This window comes from Tachysurus vachellii, chromosome 8 (assembly GCF_030014155.1).
Source record: "Tachysurus vachellii isolate PV-2020 chromosome 8, HZAU_Pvac_v1, whole genome shotgun sequence".
Classification (NCBI taxonomy): Eukaryota; Metazoa; Chordata; class Actinopteri; order Siluriformes; family Bagridae; genus Tachysurus; species Tachysurus vachellii.
The window spans coordinates 6298948-6315323 of record NC_083467.1 but is presented as its reverse complement, the minus strand read 5'-3'; the positions used below and the strand labels follow the sequence as shown (position 1 = coordinate 6315323).

The following is a 16376-nucleotide window of genomic DNA, read 5'->3' as shown; positions in this document are numbered from 1 at the left end:
AGCTCCACATTTGGATCGAACTCACTTGTGTCTGCTTTATGAAGATATCACTGTAGTAAGAACCTCTTACTCGAGACTGAGACTGAGAAGTGCTGCATGATGTCTATCATGAGATTGGAGGCTGGAATTGCAACCAGTAAATCTGAACAGTGGAGATAAAAACAAACTGTATGGATATTTAGTAAAAACAGCATGTGGCACCAGGAAAGAGAAATAGGCTACACCCTAGGCTTTGTGTGTGTGTGTGTGTGTGTGTGTGTGTGTGTGTAAATCTGTGTTTAGACAATTTGAATTTCTGTTTCATTCACTACTGGCAATGCTATTCCCTCTTATTCTCTATTATAATAGAAATTAGCAAGCCATCTCTCCAGGTCTCAGGTCCAGTTGGCAAGTCAGCCTGGATCTGTTAAGCCTCCTGGGGTTGTTAGGATAAATAGGCTGATCTGGATATTATGTTGCTAAGCTAATTAAAAAGCAGGTTAAGCTGCTGTGGCACACTGAGTAGCACGACAGCTGATAGCACATTACCTGCGGCCGATACGGATGCCCCGGTCGGGTGGATACGAGCGTATAGGAGACGGATGTAAAAGTGGCACGGTCGACTGTTTAAGCAAACACACACTTACTTTACACTTAGTTATAAACGCATGTACATGAGTCGCACTCAGCACACCTCTATACTGCTTTCTTGACAAAAGGCACAAGGGTCAATGCGTCTTGACGGACTTTCCTCCTGTGAAGGCTTCACGACTGACACTATTCACACCTTACATGTTTATATATGCTACATAACACAGATTTTTGTTTTTCACACATTTTCAAATAATAGACGAAAGAAATTGCCATTTTCCAATGTCACCATTGTCAACAAACTTCAAATAGCTTTTCATGGGAGGAAATAAACGTGACTCATACATCAAAGCTGACTCGAACCCGTGCCTTAACATTCTTATATTTTGACACTTTTAAAAAGTAAACGTTGAATTAAAATCACACTAAATGAATCTAAAGTCATTTACTAACATCCATATTAGGTAGCCTTTTAAACGTCTCTTACCACGAAACTATATGCCTGAGGATGTTTGTACTGTGCAAAATATGCGTTAATTAAACTACCGTCTTTCCTCTCATTTCCTGTTTCCACTATATCAGGATGGAGAGCATTTCCTGTCTTGCGTCAGCCATGGGAAACTTATGCTAAGACGCAGACCCCAGCATAACCCATCATCTCCGGTGTAGTAAATATTATTCCCCTGGCTTTTCCCATGTTTAGGCCTCACTGCTAACAGCATTTAGAGCGGATGTCCTTTTTAATGAGGCATTACGACGTCTTGCTAGGAACAATATAAAGTAAGAGAACACGAGGCAATCGATCAGCACCTGAACATGTAAGATTTCCTTTAAACAGCAAAATGTTCTAAGAAGTATCCTTATTTATTCATTTTTTATAACAGCTTTGTTCTTTGTTCGTCTAATCCGCATATCACTGTCATGGTAGAAATATGAGACCTGGGTGAATATCAAACTCTTCATTCAAAGGCATCATTTCCTTTCTTTGACACTCCAGAAATAGGAAGCTGCCGTCTATGTTAGGTGTGTTCTCTCCCCTCGTTTTATTTTAGACGCAAGCTTTAACAGAGTCAGACTCAAGAGAGCTTTCCTTATTCGTCTCTCATTTGTTGTCATGTTTGCACAAATCCCAGAATGTTCTCCTGTGGGAACGTCGATGCATGTTTACTCCGACACGATCAGGCGAACGGCACTGCGGGGCGAGATCCGTGCGAGGAAAAACATTGTCCCACTCTTCCTCCGCCAGCCAGCACGTCTCGCAAATTACACATTATCTTCAGCTATCACCTGCTTAATTAAATGACCTTTTGTTAGTTAGCATCATTTACAGGGGTTTAGCCCTATTAAAGCAATAATCACATCAGCGGCGTAATATCCATTTAATCAACACACTAAATTTGGCGCAGTTGTCTCTGGCACGCATACAAGGGCACGAGGACGTGTTACATTAATATATGACACAGGCGCACATCGCCACCTGAACCCTTTGCTACGTCAAAACGTCCGCGCTTGCATTCTAATCAGTACATTACTGTTAACAGCCCGGATTAAAGAAAGAAGAAAGAAAAGATTTTAACAACCACACACTTGAATGGGCGATATGTATCAGAAATAATAGCCAGAAGTAAAACAGATAAATAAAATGTCTACGTATGTAAAGTTAACACTTTTTCCAGTACACATGCCAGTAAATTATTTTAGTGCTGCAAGTCTGTTAGAAAATGAGTTAGAAATGAGACACTGTTGGCTTTCAGCGTGAGATATATTTCCCTCTGTTGGGATAACATTATACAGAGTTTCTGTGGTAGAATATAGCACCTTCACATTTTAGACGCTTATGAATAAGCACTTGGGGCATCTCAGAAAGCAGGAATAGGTTTAATATCAGTATTTACTCTGACGTTATAAACATTTGTTTGAGAAAAGAAACATTTTGTTTTCTTGGAACTTAAATATATGTATGAAGATAATAACACTCACTCATTTTCTACCGCTTATCCGAATTACCTCGGGTCACGGGGAGCCTGTGCCTATCTCAGGCGTCATCGGGCATCAAGGCAGGATACACCCTGGACGGAGTGCCAACCCATCGCAGGGCACACACACACGCTCTCATTCACTCAAGCAATCACACACTACGGACAATTTTCCAGAGATGCCAATCAACCTACCATGCATGTCTTTGGACCGGGGGAGGAAACCGGAGTACCCGGAGGAAACCCCCGAGGCGCGGGGAGAACATACAAACTCCACACACACAAGGTGGAGGCGGGAATCGAACCCCCAACCCTGGAGGTGTGAGGCGAACGTGCTAACCACTAAGCCACAGTGCCCCCTGAATATAATAACATATAAACAGAAATACTTACGAAGGAGTACAAATTCTTAAAGCCCTGAGTCTCTACTTTCATATGAGTCATTAAACACGACTGTGGAGTGTGACATGACAAAGGCATTGAGTGCTGAACATGGACACATAGACAATTTCCGTTTTTAGCCTCTGGTAAAAAGAGTTAAAATGTCGTTCAACAACAAATTACAGCATATTTCAGATAAATTACATATAAAGCCTCCAGTTCACGCCGACAAAAGCATTTTTGCTGTCCCAGCCAACTAGAGCTCCACTTTACCTTGAAATATGATAATTAAAATGCTTCACAAATCCTATTTTTGCATTAATGTACAGTATGAATTCAATCAACATCTCGGACACGTCTGGACACGTCTGTTTCCACGAGTCATTAGTTGCAGTCTGTGAAAAATGTACATTTTAGTTCCAAAGACATTCACTCGGATCTGACTCCATTCACCTCTAAGTCAAAATGTGGAAAACAGGAAGTTGCATCATCAACAATCTCTTAAAGATCACAGGGATAAGAAAGAAAGTTATCTTGTTCTTATTTTCCCTATTTCCAGCAATAGAATTTTTATCACGAGTTCCCAGTGTGAGCGCTTCTTCTTTCTGTACCTTCCTGATCCATCTTGATGCCCTACTCCTGGTTGGAGTCTCTTCGCTTGGTGGTGCACTCTGCTGGGACAGATCTGTATGGACAGCCCATGACCCATGGGATTGCTGTGGATAGAACCATTTACAGACTCTCACGTTGTCTTTGAACTACATTTTGTCGGTCAGCTTTGTGCTTGGGTCTTCATCGGTGAACATTTGAAGACTTCGGCGGGAAGGAATTAGCGTTAAGTCTGTAATAAACTCAGAAATTGCACTGACCTATTAGTTCCTAAGGAGCTCTTGGTTGCTTAATTCCATTCAACTACAAACTGTTGTAGAAAGGACATTATTTACATTGACATTATTTCCTGTCCAGTGACAATCAAATGAGGATGAGGTTCCCTTCTGAGTCTGGTTCCTCTCAAGGTTTCTTCATCATATCATCTCAGGGAGATTTTCCTCGTCACCGTCACCTCCGGCTTGTTCATTATGGAATAAATGTTAGAGATAAATAGTAACTTCATTTAAAACTTTACAATTTTTATTCTGTTTCTATACTTCTGTGAAGCGGCTTTGTGAATTGTTAAAAGCGCTAAACAAATAAATTGAATCGAACTGAATTAACTATACAGAAAAATAAAAATACAAAAAATAAAAATTGAAATATATCCCTAATGAGTAAGCCAGAGGTAATGATGGTGAGGAAAAACTCCCTGAGATGATATGAGGAAGAAACCCTGACAGGAACCAGACTCAGAAGGGAACCTCATCCTCATTTGTATGACACCAGAGAGTGCGATAATAAATCATTTCTCTGCAATCACCATGTACTCTACGATCAAAATAGTGCAATTGTTTAACCAGGAAATTCATTCAAGTTTTAAGTCCAAATGTCAATTTGTATGTAAAATTTTGGGGACACGGTGGCTTAGTGGTTAGCACGTTTGCCTCACATCTCCAGGGTTGGGGGTTCGATTCCCGCCTCCACCTTGTGTGTGTGGAGTTTCTCCCCGTGCCTCGGGGGTTTCCTCTGGGTACTCCGGTTTCCTCCCCCGGTCCAAAGACATGCATGGTAGGTTGATTGGCATCTCTGGAAAATTGTCTGTAGTGTGTGAGTGCGTGAGTGAATGAGAGTGTGTGTGTGCCCTGCGATGGGTTGGCACTTTGTCCAGGGTGTATCCTGCCTTGATGCCCGATGACGCCTGAGATAGGCACAGGCTCCCCGTGACCCGAGGTAGTTCGGATAAGCGGTAGAAGATGAATGAATGAATGAATGAATGTCCAATTTTTACTTAATGCTTAATGCTAGTTAACTCCATTCTGTGTATCTGCTAATATTACGCTAAAAACTTCAAATGCACCTGTTTGTCAGTGAAGAAATTTTGTAACACACAATATATTGGTGATTGGAATGAGTTAATACACTTGAATATGATGACATTGCTAAACAATCCCCCAATTGTGGAATAAGACAAATAAAAAATAATTATTTTTAGGAAATTGCAAGATCGCATCCTGATGATGCTACAGCCAATCTGGTCATACGCTTATTACACTATGTTATTCTCTCTCTCTCTCTCTCTCTCTCTTCAAGCACAATGACACTAGTCAATCATGAGCATCTGTGACTGTGTATTGGTAAGATTTTTTTCTCTGAGATTGATACACTGTCCTGTGACGTACAGCTTGATGCGGTCCGCTGGTTTCACGTGTCTCAGAGGAAGCACGTATTCGCCATCACTCCTGCTGTAGTATAATAAAGGAGAGCTGGCTGCTGGGTGGCTAAATTGGAGAGAAAATGGGGTAAATTGTTTTTTTTTTTTGAAGGAACTGGATTACTTAACCTTTAAAAATTTCCTATGTTCTTCCAGAGTGATTCTCCAGACCAATATGTGACATTTCATTGCGAGATGTTTCTCTGCTTGCGGCTGAATTACAGTGTTCTCAAAAAATAAAAAATAAATAAATAAATAAAAAATGTTAGCTTGATCTTTCAGAGGGTTGAAACTATTCACTGTAGTACTGCAGGATCTCAGTAGGTTTTTTATAACTTTTACTGCACAGCAGTAACCCAAATTTGTTGGCTAACGTCCTCTCAGAAAACAAAGGAGGAGAAGTTCCTAATGTAGGGCATTATGCTACACCAGCAGTGCTACTATTTATTACAGTAATAGGCATGTGTGGTTTTGGATGTGGCCATTCATCCCTGTGCCAGGGGGAGAGAAGTGACTGCTCTGCTGAACTGGTGGGCTGCGATACGCACATTAAGTAGCTGATATTGTTCTCAAGAGACCGGCGAAAAATGACAACAGGCAGAATTTAGCGTCATTTTCTTCTGTATGTGTGCGAGAGGTGATGCGTCAGTTCATTAAGCAGTCACTGCCACATGCTACCCCTCAATTACAGAATATGACTTAGGATTAATTACCACTTACGGTTCGAGGCATGCGAAGTGCTTGTTGAGGTTTGGTAGGCGGATTCTATCTTCCTGCGTATGTAGAAATGGACACAGGAGACTTCACCATAATTCTCCATAACGTACGACTAACGCATCAGTCTTAATTTCGTTTGTCACCAGAACAGGACTGTGGCTAAGCATTAATTGTAGAAATTGAATAATAGCCCAGTAGCTTACACACTTTAGAAGGGACACAAGTGAGGGAGGGATTTAATATTTTAAACTGAACTGGTCCTTGGAGTCCTGTTGGAGCTCGAAAGTGAGAGCGAAAATTTCAATTACAACCATAATCAAAAGAAGAAAAAAGACAAAAAAAAAGCACACTGGAAGACATTAACATGAGTAAAGTGCTGTAAAATCACCTTTTTCTTCCTTATAATTACTCTCTAATTGGCCATCAGTTATTTGATTACGCCTTTTAATCTGTAAGTCATGGGCACGGGTTTTATAAATGGCGACTTAGACACCGTTGAGCCGGTAACGGCGCTAATTAAAGGACAAGATGCACAAAATGTCCACGAGAGACAAGTTTGAGGGGGTCGTAGATATTCATGAGGATGTCTATTTTGTAATAAAGTCTAAAAATGTGATGCTAGAAACGTGCTGCTATTGTGAACAGTAGTGTGCAGGCTTTCCCTTCTTCAGGAATGAAAATGCATTGCTTGGCACAAAGGAAGTCATTAATAAAGAGAGCCATTGTTGCAGTGTGTTCCTCTTTGCTGAGAGAGAGAGAGAGAGAGAGAGAGAGAGAGAGAGAGAGAGAGAGAGAGAGAGAGAGAGAGAAAGTGTGAGAGAGAGAGCGAGAGAGAGCAAGAAAGAAAGAAAAAGTGTGTGAGAGATAGAGAGAAAGAAAGAGTGTGAGAGAGACAACGAGAAAGAGTGTGTGTGAGAGAGAGAGAGAGAAAGAAAGAGTGTGAGAGAGATAGAGACAGCGAGAAAGAGTGTGTGTGAGAGAGAGAGAGCGAGAAAGAGTGTGAGAGAAAGAGAGCAAGAAAGAAAGAAAGAGTGTGTGTGTGACAGAGAGAGAGAGAGAGAGAGAGAGAGATAATGATAATTTTGTAATGAGTCTCGACTCTTTGAAAAAGCCCTGACAAAGTTTGGTAGCTACATGAAAAGACTTCCCGTGTTCATTTTCTCCCGTTTTATCTGCCTCTGTCGCAGGGATTTGCTTTATTTGTCAGAAAGAAAAGAAAAAAAAAAAAACAATCACACCAAAGCAGTCAGATTCTACCATTTATTACACATATTACATTCTTAAATAAAAACGCTCCACTGAACAGTTCTTGCATAGATATCTTACAATACCAATTTAAAAAAGAATTATGAAACAGACCAGTAACAAAAATAAATTTCATCTTCTTCCTTAATAAAGAACATTACCGTACTAACATTATATCATACAAATAATATTTTAAACACTTTGTACAGCAAATAAAAAGGAGAAAAAACAAACAAACAAACAAAAAATCGAAAAGGAACCAATTAAAAAAACCCAAAAACAAACAAAACAAAAACAAACAAACAAAAAAAAAAACAACGTAGAGGAAGTGAGCACGAAGGTAGCAGGAAGTGAAGGGTTGATGGGTAGAGTGGGTGCGGCGTGGACAAGGTGAGGATAACGGTTACGATGATGAACGTGGTGGTGTGGGGTTAGGGGTGGGTTTAGGGTGCCCTGTTCATAGCGAGAAACGTGCTGTACAAGTGGTGTGTGTTGTGTTGTGCCACTATGGAGGTGTACAAGTGGTGGCGTCTACTACACTCCCTTTTGTTCTGACTCAACCTGCGCTAAGCTGTCGTGGCCGGCCATGGCAGAGGAAGCGGCCGAGAAAAGAGAAGCACCTGTTCGAAGGAACTGCGTTTTTTTTATTTTTTTGGATGTTGTTGTTTTGTTTTGTTTTTAGCTGAGGTCTGTCGTTGGGTGGCTCGCTCCCTGGTTTATTGACTGCCTGCGACGTTTAGATTTTGCTGCTGGATACACAAGTGAGGGTAGAAGTCTAGTGGTCAGAATACAGCAGCATGACGAGCGGAGATGTGATCTGGGAGCAGCTAGCGGCCGTCCTGCCGATGCAGGGTCGGGACACACGAGAGGGGACAAGATGAGATATTTAGACATTTAGATATATAGCAAGAGAGAAAGGGAAGTACTGGTGAATCCGGGATTATATCGACACAGAGTTTAGACAAGCACAGTGGACAGAGAATTCAGTCCAAGATGCACTAAACAGCACAAGACACGAGCAGAACCGATTCGTTCATCCGCAAGGATCAACCTGGATCTGGTTTGCTGACACACACACAGTGCCGAACCTTCTAACTGATCCGACCCGACACCGAGAGACCAAACGGTCATATTCGGCGTAATTTTTTTCTTCTTCTTCACACTATCGGGGCTCATGTGCTGGTGTGATTGGTGCATCTTGAAATCTCACAACATGTTATGTGGACAATCGACAGTGGTGCGAATAACAGACTACGCTAGGAGTACACGTGAAGTGTGTGTGTGTTTTATGTTTATTTTACGTACTGAAATGCTTTATGTTTTCAACTAAGAAACTGCAACACCTACAATCTGTAAGAAGTGCTAGAGTCAAGCGGAAGCGTTCGCCTGGTCATAAAATCCCTCTGCTTCAGGGGTTAAAATCCCTCTGCTTCAGGTGGTTGTTTGCACAACCACCCTGTTAGAGCCAAAATCGAACGGAAGGGCGGGTTTAGTTCACTGGAAGGTTCCTGAGATCAGGGTTTCTCAAAGTAAGCGGCGTCCGAGCAGCACAGCCATGAGGCCTGTGGTGATGATGATGATGATGATCATTATTTATATATTTATTTACTTTTTTATTTATTTATTTTTACTTTCTTACTGACGGAACTCACAACACGAATCGAGTTATTGTAGTTATTTGATTTTTTTTATATTTTTTATATATTTTATTATATTAAATAAAACAAATTTAATCCAAATCTCAACCCATCAATTTTGTCACTGACCTTCTTAAAGTGGCAATAAAAAAAATACGCATATAAACAACGAGCCTAAGATCGGAATTATTACTACTACAGGGAAGTGTGATAGTCCATTATTTTTGCAAGATGTTTGAGAACTTCTGCCTTAGACGGATAGATGATTAAAGCGTTAAAAAACGACCTTTGAAGCAAACTTTTCTGGAGCTTTATTCCAAATCATCAAGTTTTGGACGCTAAAAGAAAACACCAGCCAGTAAGAAGTATTTAAGCAATCCAGCCCTTCACGCTTTTTTTTGCTCTGTTTCATGTGATGGGTTTGGGATTCTACCGTACCAGGCGTTTTTCCGTTCCCGAAGACTCCTTTGACCTTAAGACATCCTTAAGAAACAGCAAACTCCACTGTATAATATGTAATGCACTAAAACCGATGCGACTATCTCGCTGTTACTGCACTGCTACTTAGAAAGAAAAAGAAAGAGGAAAAAAAAAACCCACTAAATGACTATATTACAAGCACACATACCCAAAGACCATGACAATGGCCACACACTGATGCTCAGGGAAAAAAAACAAAACAAGTTGAATGTGGTTCAGTTGATTTAGGGTGGAGGTTAGAGGACAGCAAATGAGAAGTGTTAATAATGAGGGGTAAAAAAACAATAGAAATCCTTGTTCTCTCTCTTTCTCTTATTATTTATTTTGAAACACTCTGCAGTTTGCTTGCAGACGCATAAATCTTTGGGCAAAGTGTGCATTTGATGTTCCTGCTGTAGTTGATTGTGCATTGATCACTGCTGTCGTTTGGAGTGCGCAGAGAGGAAGAGGAAGAGGAAGAGGGGACAGGGTGTAAAGTGGAAAACGGTGTGATCAAAACTCAAAGAGCGCAGGCGATGTCTAGAGCATGCTGATTGCTATTTTTAATGGACGGGCCTTCTTTTATTTCTCATAATCATTTGGTAGGTTCTGGAACGTTATAATATTTCTACGCAAAAAAATAGTTCTTCAGTCGTAGTCTTGCATTTACAATGGCAATTTACAGGTTGGAATATGGAAATGTTTCGTGGTTTTCTTTTCGGGCTCCTTTTGCTGTTCGTTTCGGACAGAAAGTACGTGTCGTATTTTTTTGGATTCTCGTAGCGCAACCTAACAGGAAACCTTGGATCGAGTCGCGTGAGCGTCTGGATGAAATCATGCTGGTTGCTATGACTACACTGAAACACTGAGGGTTTGGTCGTATCTTTTTAACGTGCGTCAGAATGATCTGAATTTGATCCCGTTGTTTTCTGGCGGATCCGACCGACGCAGAGCGCGGCAGAAACTGGCGACGCTACTACGCTCTATACCGGCGGTGGTGGTGGTGGAATGTGTCCTGCTTTGCTTGTGTTGCTGTATAGATGCTGCGTTTAAGCGAAAGTGACACAAAAAAAGCAAAACCCTTAAATGATTGTACGTAAAAAGTGTTACAGAGGTCGAAGATCCTCCACTGATTTTGGCATCTCAAGCCATGAAGTCAAACCAAGAACCTTGAGGATAAAACAAAAGCCTTGAGCATGGAAGAAAAATCATAAATAAAAAAAACTAATAATAATTCAAGCGGAAACAGAATACAGGACTGAGCAGACCGTTCCAATAGTAGTGGGTGTGTTTATTTTTGTAAGTCTCAGTGAAGAAGGAACAAGGCCTTGTTTCGAGAGCGGACCGTGTTTAGCAGAGACGTTCTACCTTTATTTATTTATTTTTGGTACCCGTCTGGTCACGAAGTTCCCCAAAACACAGATGACCTTAACGCTACAGCTCAATGTTACAACCGTGGCTTTGTTTCTCTGCCTTCATCCTCGCTGTCTATCTAAAACAAGCAGAGGGTTCAGTACACCGACATCTCAAAATCCTGCTCGACTTTCACCTTTGTGAACAATAATTATAACCTCGATCACAATTATTTTCCAAGCTGATTGTTATGCTAGAGCTCATCCTAGGCCTTCGTTCAGCAAAATAGCTAGAACATGTGAATGAGCTCTCATCATCTGACTTCAAAGCTTGACTTCAGGCGGAAAGAAATCCTACTCCAAAACAACAATGGATAAAAACCCTACTTTGAAGATACTGGAATAGAACAAAAAAAAAAAAAAAAAAAAAATACAAATAAAAAATCCGGGAAGCGATCTGTGTGCGTAAGTGTGTATGTTTGAGAGAGAGGCTGCCATGCAGTGTTTTGTTTCTAATTCATTCATTAACATGATCATTTTTTTCCCCTTGATTATTTTCAGCTTTATCTCTGGAAAAAGAGCCACGAGCTAAAAAAAAAAAACCATTCTGTGTGTTTTTGTTGCGTGCGCGTGTCTATGTGAGAGAGATAAATTTTTTTGTGTGTTTTTTTCCTCGTAATAGTTTTTTTTTTTGTTTTTTTTTTTCCATTTTTGTCTGTATGAAAAAAATCACAGAGAACGTTGAAAAAAGTCAGTGCAGACAATGGATACGAAAACGGGCAGGCAAAGTTCATCTGGCGCGATGCCACTGGGTTCCTTTTCATGTTTATTTATTTATTTATTTATTTTTTTTTCGTTTTTGGATCCTGACGCCAGCGGGCGTCTCTAGTCCGAGAGTCACGTGACCTGCCTGCTTTCCTTCGTCCTCTCAGGAGCTGCAGACGGAGTCAGAGCCTCCCACGAGCATATATGTGACTCTCCCAGCTCTTACATGTGGATCCAGTCTCAACACGAAGCCAGAGAACAATTCCAGTGTTAACGAGCATCACACGAGTGTCCGTGCTGACGCCAGGTTTGCGCGACAGTCTGCATCAAATAAGAACGGAGTGAAATGAAAACCCCGGACGCTTTATGAGTCAGCGGCCCGGATCCTTTCAAGGCTTCGTATAGTCTTCCTTACGTTCTTCAAACTCCTTGCTGTCAGAGCTGAGACTGACACCACTGAACCGAACCTTTCATATCTTATCTTGGATCTCACCCCCCCTCCCCATCAACCCCCCCTCCCAATCCACCCCCAGCCCTGTGCCCGTATGTGCACATTCACGCTCATATAAGTAAAAACAAAAGTTCTTTTTTTTTTTTTTTTTTTTTTTTATTTTTCGAGTTTTAAGACATCTCAGTTCATTTTTGTAACACTGTCTTAAAAAAAAAAAACAAAAAAAAAAAAAACAAAGGCAAGAAAGTGTCGCTGCGCATTGTTTCAGATGCCTGCGAGGTGACAGGCGTGAAGAGAGGAGCACGCTCTGAAGCGAAGAGCAGAGGAGGTCAGCGCAGAGGCTCCTTCCAGGGACTTGCTTTTGGCCACCAGCTCCATTGGTCACTGTCCAGAATGTTTGGCAACGTTGTCCTCCAAAGTGGCAGCTTGCTGTACATGGCGTGAACCGCAGTTCACTTTTTATTATGAGTCCATGGTGCAGATGGAAGAAGAAGAAGAAGTAGTAGAAGAAGAAGGAAGTCATTTTATTTCATTTTTTTCCCCCCAGAAGGTGTTGTCTGTGTAACTGAGAGCAAAAGTACATTTCTAGAGCTGAAATGTTGTCTTCTGTTTACGTGTGATGTGTTCTGTGAGCAATGCCGTGTTCACAGGTCTTCTGTCCCATCCTTATGGTTTACTGTACAAAGAAGAGTAATAGTGCGGGAAAAAACGGCTATCGTTTGGCAGTGTCTGCATCCCGAGCTAGGAGCTCGAGCTATGGAACTGATCAAAAAAATGAGAAAATGGCATGATTTTATATATATTTATATATATTTTGAAAACTGTCAAGAAGTGAAGAATCCAGCAAGCTCTGCTCTCATGATCTCGTTGCCTCGTGTGTTCATTGTATCAGCCTCCGTTTCCTACAGGCTTGGTTTTTGAGGTCTCCACAGGAGTCTTCATCTCTGGACGGGGCACAACACTTCGCCTTATACGTTCTTTCCATCTCCCCCTTCTCTCTCTCTCTCTCTCTCTCTCTCTTTCTCTCCCTCTTTCTCTCCCTCTCCTTCACTCTCGTTTCCCTTCTCTCCTCAGATGTGCCTCTTCATGTGCAGAGCCAAATGGTCAGACCTGGAGAAACACCTACAAAGAGAGAGAAAACAAAAAAATGTTAGCTAATCATGAGACACTAGCCTAGCAGAACAGCATTTGATGAATCGAGCTGGGGTCTCACAGTGATTGGGGCCCATATGACAGTCAGCCCAGGCTTTGCAGATGGAGTCTTTCGGAGCAGAAAGAAAACAACATTTGGCTTTCAGGGAGAAAAAAAATGAATATTTAAGCGCTAGCTTCTTCTTCCCAAGTTAATGACAGATCGTCTCGAGTCGAAAGCTTGCCAGCTTACCGACACATGCTGCGACGCCACTGTTCTTTGTTAAAGAAATAGAATAACGTATACTTATAACTAGGAGAAAACTGAGACTAGCTGGAACCGGTGAAACGTGTCTATTAAGTCGCATTACTTAATTAAGCTGATGGTAATAACTACTATAGTGTAACTATAATAAGTACTAAAAAGATGCCGTAACTGTATTTTCCGTACATTAAACTGCAAGGATTAGCGAAGACCGTTTGTATGTGGTGATGCATCACACCCGGTAAAGCAGCAAAACGTGTGTGGGATTGAAATGAAGAATTAAAACTGGAATTTGCCATTGGCTGTATGCATTATTAATTAGTAGTGAGCCACAGTGTGCTTCTGCAGCATGGGCAGAGGAAAAGAGGAGGGGAAAAGACATTACAGGTGGACGATTATGATGGGTTTATTGAAATATTCGCTGAAAAAAGGCTAACGTTAAAAAATGAAAGGCGTAAAGGAAGTACAATCGGCTTTATGCAAATGAGACGATGCCCGTGATACCCGCGAGCTCTCAGAATGGAGTCAGCAACGTTAGCCTTTGTGGTTGAAGCGATGCAGCCGTCACATCGGTTGTGTCTGTCTCCCTAACAAGAGCTCTTCTGAATAACAACAAACACTGGGCTTTCTCTCCACATCGTACCTCTGCAATCAGAAATCAAAGGTTGACTGAGCAGAGGTGTGTGTGTGTGTGTGTGTGTGTACGGCCTGCTGGACAGATGGCCCTGTGACACTGGCCGCCACACCAGCTGGCACACCCATAACCCCCCTCTCCTCACCCTCGCCCAGTCCCACTCCACACCCAACAGGAGGGCTGGACTTGATTAGGCAGGATTAATGATGAGCCATGTGTGTGCGTCTGTGTGTGGGTGCGTGTGTGTGTGACACAGTAACAGTATGTGTGTGTGTGTGTTCGCTGACTGTATTAGCTGTTAAACTTTCCACTGTCCATTGTGATGGTAATGTGGGATCATCTTGACACACACACACACACACACACACACACATACGAAGTCCCTGAAGGAGGAGGAACAGAATGGCTCTTGGAGAGGACAGAGAGAGAAGCAGCTGTTTGTCTACCCTTCACTTTTCACACAGTAAAGCGTGACAGGATATTCTATTTAGGAGAATTTAACTTCTAACTTCACTCGCTGAGATCCGCCTGGAAGAGCTGATATTATCAGGGGTGCATCGATACCTTTTTTTTTAGACCACATCCCGAGGACACGTTATCATACGACGATATCGCTAACAATATTAATAACATCATATTAGTTACAATACTGAAATGTACTGTAACGGCGAATGTTAATGCGCTTGGGCTACAACGCTCCTTCTTCACTAGTGTATTCGTTACCCTGGATTGTGTGTGTGCTGAATTTGTTCCACGAGCTGATTTCACTGCGTCTGAATCCCTTGTCAATCCACTGGTTGGTCATCAAGAACAATAACTGGGATCTGTTATTTGTCTGGATAGTAGGAAGGTATCAGAGTTGTACCTTTAGATGTTCTCACACAGCACAGTCTGCTTTGCTTTGATTGCCATCATTAATCTCATTTCAGTCATCTGTCATTACGTCACATGGTACTGGACTGGTCTGTATGACTGAGTGACCGAGCACGAGGATATATTTTTTTTTGTTCAACATTTAATGTTTTTGTCATGTTTACACTCCACGGTGGTGCTTCTATATCCATGTGCCTGGATACATGGTTTTATATGAAACTAGACACTCTGAGTGTCTTTAAAGGTTCATTCACTCATTCATTTTCTACCGCTTATCCGAACTACCTCGGGTCACGGGGAGCCTGTGCCTATCTCAGGCGTCATCGGGCATCAAGGCAGGATACACCCTGGACGGAGTGCCAACCCATCGCAGGGCACACACACACTCTCATTCACTCACGCAATCACACACTAGAGACAATTTTCCAGAGATGCCAATCAACCTACCATGCATGTCTTTGGACCGGGGGAGGAAACCGGAGTACCCGGAGGAAACCCCCGAGGCACGGGGAGAACATGCAAACTCCACACACACAAGGCGGAGGCGGGAATCGAACCCCCAACCCTGGAGGTGTGAGGCGAACGTGCTAACCACTAAGCCACTAAGGTTCAGTGTTTGCTTTTATCTAGCACACAAGGTAACCTATTAGCTATATACACAATATAGACAATCACTAGGCAATATATTCAGAGAAAAGTTCAAAAAATGTTCTTTCCCTGCACAAATGTTTCTTTCTTTAAACTAAATGATATCAAACCCATGTCTGCTCTTTAAGATGTTGCAATGCTTGTTCATAAGTGTTTAATATTTGAAGGCGTTCTCTTCAACCACTAAAATTAGGTCTACGTTTATCCCAACGGAGGGAAGAACAGACGTGTCACACTCATTTTATATCAGACTTGTGGGCATAAAATAATACATTTGTTTATACTGATATAAAAACTATATCCCACAGAACACCAGTGTACTGGTAAAAAGGGTCAAAAAGTAAACCTTTGTCTCTGCGTCAGTCATTTCAGCCAAAATGGACAAATTCTGCTTCCTTTTATGTGGATGTGTGTGGACGTGTCCTCTAGCAAACGTACCGAGTATCATCCACTCTGTGTTAGGAAGCCCTGGCTCTGTAGTGTACAGTAGGTTCCTCATGGGTTAGCTACTAAGTGCAATTCAAAGAAACACGAAGCAGAGGGCCCAATTTAAAAAGCTCCCCGGGGGTTGACAGAGGCGAAGGAGGCGGACTCGGTCTTAACTTCCACTCCCAGCTCCGAAGCAGCTGTTGTCAAAATCTTGGCATCAGAGTGAGTCAATTACAGTGCTGCATTCTATATCCATGTGCCAAAGGGCCCTTTCATGCTTTTTTCCCCCCACCAGTCAACACTGTTGTGAGTTTATTAGTGAATTCTGTCTCAAAGACCTCGCTACTTCATCTCCAAAACCTAACCATAATTCGGACAGTGTTTAAAGATGAACTCTATGGTGACAGTTTCTTTCAGATGACAGTAGAGGTTTGTTGATAAAACAGGGGTAGCAGATCTGGATGGATGGCTTCTGAAAGCATGAGACGAGGCCCCGGTGTTAAGCTGGCAGCAGGCTGGGGGAGCCGTGTATAATTGT

General features: G+C 41.9%; 1 protein-coding gene across 1 annotated transcript in view; it reads right to left on the bottom strand.

Annotated features, from left to right (window-relative positions):
• Positions 1-12032: 12032 nt before the first annotated feature.
• Positions 12033-16376, bottom strand: part of klf7b (Kruppel like factor 7b) — a 35891-nt gene continuing 31547 nt past the window's right edge. The window contains exon 4 of the mRNA XM_060875941.1: positions 12033-12980. Coding sequence (XP_060731924.1) covers positions 12929-12980 — 52 coding nt within the window. The 3' untranslated portion in view covers positions 12033-12928. The remainder of the gene's footprint in view (positions 12981-16376) is intronic.